General features: G+C 30.2%; 1 protein-coding gene across 1 annotated transcript in view; it reads left to right on the forward strand.

Annotated features, from left to right (window-relative positions):
* Window positions 1-4,477: 4,477 nt before the first annotated feature.
* LOC132747612 (uncharacterized) overlaps window positions 4,478-5,442 on the forward strand; it is a gene marked incomplete at its 3' end in the record, with an annotated part of 1,101 nt that continues 136 nt past the window's right edge. Inside the window, exons 1-3 of the mRNA XM_060737031.1 lie at window positions 4,478-4,508; window positions 4,695-4,889; window positions 5,367-5,442. The exon at window positions 5,367-5,442 is cut by the window's right edge and continues 136 nt beyond it. Coding sequence (XP_060593014.1) covers window positions 4,478-4,508; window positions 4,695-4,889; window positions 5,367-5,442 — 302 coding nt within the window. The remainder of the gene's footprint in view (window positions 4,509-4,694; window positions 4,890-5,366) is intronic.

Here is a 5,442-nt window from a genome sequence, read left to right on the forward strand (position 1 = left end):
ATATGTGGTCTTTTGCTTGTGTATTTATTTTATCTTTTTATTTAAGAAGCCGCATTGTAAATAAGATGTTGCAACCTGTATATGTCTAACCTTCGGTAAATAAAGTTATTATTATTATTATTATTATTATCTTTATAATTAAGTTTAATGTAGCATGTGTTTAGGAAAACAAAATGATTTTTTAAGTCATAAAAAAAACAGCTTTTAGAACAGCAGAATAAATGAATTATTTAGAAACAACGGCTTTTTATTATCAAAATATGCAGCGTAGACAAAGACTTTCATAAAATATTCTGTTAAGGCGTATGCAGATCAAAAAGTGGTTCAATGGTAAAAGCATATTTATTTTGAAACGGAAATATAATTTAGATATGATGGTAAAATTTCACCCTACTACAATAGGAAGTTATTGAGATTGTACTTTAATGTTTACCACACGGAGGAATGAAACCGAACAAGTAACAAGTAATTTCTGAAGATATAGAATGTGAAAAATGTCGTTCTAACTTCCATACTTTTTTTATACAAAAAAAAATAAATAAACAAAAAATGTTTCCATCATCTCAGCAGGCAGGTATGAGATATATAAAATTACATTTAAAGGATAGATCAGGGTGAAAATCATTATATAAATACTAAATAATTGTTAGGATCTCTTGAATTAAAAAAGAAAAGAAATATGCTAAAAAAAAAAAATGGCTTGCAAGCAAGACAAATATACTATGCAAATATATCTTTTATATAAATTGTTTAATGAAAACAGACGATTTTTGTTTGGTAATTTTAGAAGTGGGTCTTTGCTCAATGATGCCAACAACGAAAAATGGTGCTATTGATTATGTCTTTATTGCCAAAGAGGAAGGCCACAAAGCTATTTTTGAGAGAACTGACGACAAAAGCTATAAAAAAACAATACTTCTCAAATCAATGTACACAATTATCATCTCCTTTGGTAGAAGTAAACCTCTATTCATATCCTTTATTGGATGATCTGGAATAAATCTCGTCTATGCATTCCAGTCAAGTATGTTACCACGACATGGTAGGCAATAGTGTGACAGTCCTGAAAGTTAATCTGTCATCTGATAATTTTTTTTGAAGAAAAAGACATACTTAAAAAGCAGGTAAGTATGTTTTTGCATGAAAAATAACTCATGTAAAACATAAGAGTATTCAACATAAAGAAACATTCTTATTAAACTTGTTTAATTCACAATGCATTTTTTATTCACAATGCTACTCACACAGAAAGTGAATATCAAAGGCAACACTTGTATTATTTTATCCTGTGTTTATTAGTAATAAAAAGTGTTATGAAAAGTTTAAAATAAAAAGGAATTTTATTCATATTTTTGTTAATGAAGCAAGATATCGTGGTACACTTCTGGCGTATCCTAACAACCCATGAATTAATGAGACGCTATTCCTTTCTAAATAAAATCGGCAATTATTGGCACGTTCTTCTGCACTTGGTTTTAGTCTTTCGCATATGTTCCTTTTGCTAGTGTATTTACTGATAACTGACAACTCGTATTTTTGAAACGATTTTAGCAATATTGTTCTTTTCTCATACGTATTGACGAACAATGGCATGCGGTGTTTCCTCTCCGTTACATTACCAACTGATTTACCGAATGTAATATAACACATTTGTGGGATTTTGTCTAATATATTTCAATCTGTGAAGCAATCAAATTACATTATCAAAACTTACGTGATATTTACCTTGACTTCACCTGGAATTTTTAAAAAATATAAGTTGCCGTATTTCTTATGTATTTCAAGACCATTTGTGCTTTAGAAATGCGTTTGTTTTTATTTCTTAAAGGGTTTGTGGGTACTTTATTTTGTTTCAAATATTAACCCATTTGCCGATTAACTGATTGCTTTTAGCAATTAAAGTACAGCTATAATGATTAAGTGTTTGAATGGAAGAAGAATAAAAATTTTCTTTTAGCGCTTTTTTCCATCAGGTAACAAGCATCTTACACTAATACCCAAGTAAACAGACTCTCTCTCTCTCTCTCCCTCTCCCCCTCTCTCTCTCTCTCTCTCTCTCTCTCTCTCTCTCTCTCTCTCTCTCAAATACAGTTTTGCTGCCTTTCTGGCATAAAAATAAATGTTTCCTAGTATGCGACATAAACAGGCAATACTATCAGATCTAAATGTTCTAATAAATGTGAACAACAACATATTACAGCTGGCATTAAAATACATTCGCGCTAAAGATTTAAATTTATTATAAAATGCTACATACAACATGCTTTTTAGAATAAGTGAAGCAAAACAATGCGACAGTATTTAGAATTTCAGAAATCTGCCATAGTAAATGTTCGTCCTAGGATATATTCCCCGCGGGATATTTCTTATATCGCCCCGTGGCACGTAGCTCTTGCATAACACCATATACATGAATGTTTCAGTTTAACTAGACTTTGTTACAATAGTTAAACATTTGATATTTAAAGAATTATAGATGCATATTGTATCCCAAATGTATATAGAAATGTATAAAATCATTTTTGTACAGTTTTTATTAAGTTTATTGTTTTGATAAAAAATAAATGTGTATTCTTATTCCCTTGACTGCGTACTTTTTAAATATTGTGTTGTTTGTCTTTCGGTGTATGCTACGCCTCAGGGTAATATACCAGTTCTCGTGTTGACAATAACCTCTATCACGCCGACAGCCAAGTGTTATTTTTATAATAATCCTAGGCCCGGAAAATAAAATCAATAATTATTCATTTTTAAATATTGATATCACTTTAAAGCTATTTTAAAAAGATTTTTTATTCATTGATCATAGAAATTTATACATTAAAAATATGCAGAATTTTAAACTCGTTGTTGACATAAGGTAATTTTGTATAATGTCTTTGAAATATTTATCAAGTAAATCTCCTTTTAATTGTTTTCAGGCAGAAAATAAGATATGCAAAATACATGTTTATCATATCAAAAATATAAAAAGCATCTAAGTCAAAAGTTTTAGATAAGTGTCCTAAGGAAACACATGAATATGTATAAAATTAATGTCTACATCGCAAATTATGTGGCATTTTTGAAGCTTGATTTTAAATGTAAAACTACAAAGTCAGTATGATTTTGATAATTTTGAGAGAGAATACTCAATTTTATTCAATTGTTCTGATGCTATACAAAGAAATTACTTGCGAAAAGGAACATTCTAATTACATATTGCTTATGATATCGATTATGTACGATCCCTTCGCAGCCAACTGATACTTCAGACAGTGCTCCGACTGGAAATGTAACATGATTTAATGCGTGGTTGAAACAAAAAAATGACTAAGAACAGATGGCAGTCACCATTCGTGATTTTCCTGAGTATATTATCACATAACATACGAATAAACAGTCAACAACTATCTCCAAACTATGATTACAGCTCTATGGCGAAAAATCTAGTTTCAATTAAAATTAAATCCAAATATTAAGTGTTTGACTAGATATCAATGAGACATGTCGATATCAATTATCTAAGGAACGTTAATGCTTGCATCATATAGCACATATGTATGGCAAATCTATGATACAAAAGTACATAAATCTACACTGGTGATAAAAAATACTCATTAATTTTGTTAATTTATAAGGACTAGCTGTTGATTGGCATGATGCATTATACAGAAGAATCTATTTAAAATGCACTGGTTTGGCTTAAAATAAATCATATTGTCTTAAATAATTATGTAAGGGTTACCAAGTTTCGTTTTTACATCCACAACCGTAAGCTATTTTTAGCCAATGACGTTAACTTTAAATTGTCATTTAAAAAATTGAATATTTAAAAACATTCAAATTTAGCAATTGAAAACAAGCAAAAATATATGTATGAATCTCATTGTGAAGATGCCACAAAATATATGTTGATGTAACTACAAACTGGCCACACGGCTGCAATTTTATTCATTTTAGATATTTTTCTTACATGTCACATGAGGAATTTTGGAATGACAGCGTTGGTCGTAAAACAATGTAAAATGTTATCTCATTTTGATGACGCAGATTTATGATTTAAATTAAATATTGAATATCTCATCAATTTTTCAACATCATTATTTATTTTTGATTGTGTTTAAAAGATTAAATAACCAATGAAAAAAAAATTCCTAAACTACGTTTGGTGCGAGGACTTGCTTTACTTTAGAATTGATCATTTTGTTTACAAACAGTTTAATTTTTACTTAAAATGTTTTGCTTAAGCGCTACATAAAATATTTCTGTTACAAAAACGTATTGTCCACTCCTGGTATGAGTGAAAATAATCCTTAACTCTCCGATATGAAAATGTTTATTTTTTAATTTTTTTTAAACATTAAGTAGGAATAATGTTTCATCTTAAAGTATCCTGTAAATGATTCTTAAATGTAATACTTTATGTTTATATATATATATATATATATATATATGTTACCCTTTTTGTTAAAACTGAAGGCCAAACCCACGATTCATGGATTCAGAATCAGAGAAAGAGAGTGAAGGTGATTACCCAACTCCGCCAAAAAAAAAAATCCTGAAGCTCGAAAAGTTACACCACAATTTCGGGCTTCATTAAGGCCACAACCTAAAGTGTCTCTAAGTTCACAACCTCAAAAGTCTACAAGTCCTCACCCTCAGGAGTCTTCAAGGCCACAACCTCAGGCTACACCAAGACTGCACCTCATGAGTCTTCAAGGCCACAAACTCCGTGTGTACAACGACACAACCTCAGGAGTCACGAAAGCCTCATCAGGTGTCACTAGGGCCACAACCTCAGGCGTCACGAAAGCCTCATCAGGTGTCACTAGGGCCACAACCTCAGGCGTCTCCAAAATCATCATCATCGACATCTAGCTCAGACCAAGCTCAGAATATTCTCTCGGGTAGAAATATTTTGTTCTTTAATCAGTAAAAGTTGCTAAACTCTGACGCTATGATTTTTAATTTATTTTGAAAACATGCTTTTGAATTAAATATAAATGTATATCACATTTTCTTTATTTAAAAGTATTTACAGTCAGGACTCGATACAACAATACTGTAAATGTATTATTGCATTATATATCTGTATTTTTACTGGAAAATATGGAATTAGTTATCACAGAAATACAGAATTAAATTCTGTGTTTCAATGTTTAATATTATAACTGGTTTAATTACATCAATACCTTTAATCTACTAATTAGTAATAAATCAGTGTTGTTTAACTTTAAGCACTAATTCAGAATGATCGTTAAACAAGTCATGTAAAAAAAATTTAAGCCAGACATTATTTGTCTAAAATCATATTTGATTAATCATTATAATGGTTGTTGTCTCCCTTGATTCCTTTTTATTTTCAATTCTATTTGGTGTTTCAGGTCGTGATGTAGTAATACTCAGAACCCTGAAAGACATAAAACAGGGTCAACGCGAAATGATGGCAATGATTTCTGG

Source organism: Ruditapes philippinarum, unplaced genomic scaffold (assembly GCF_026571515.1).
Source record: "Ruditapes philippinarum isolate M1 unplaced genomic scaffold, ASM2657151v2 ctg17403_1_1_1_1, whole genome shotgun sequence".
NCBI lineage: Eukaryota > Metazoa > Mollusca > Bivalvia > Venerida > Veneridae > Ruditapes > Ruditapes philippinarum.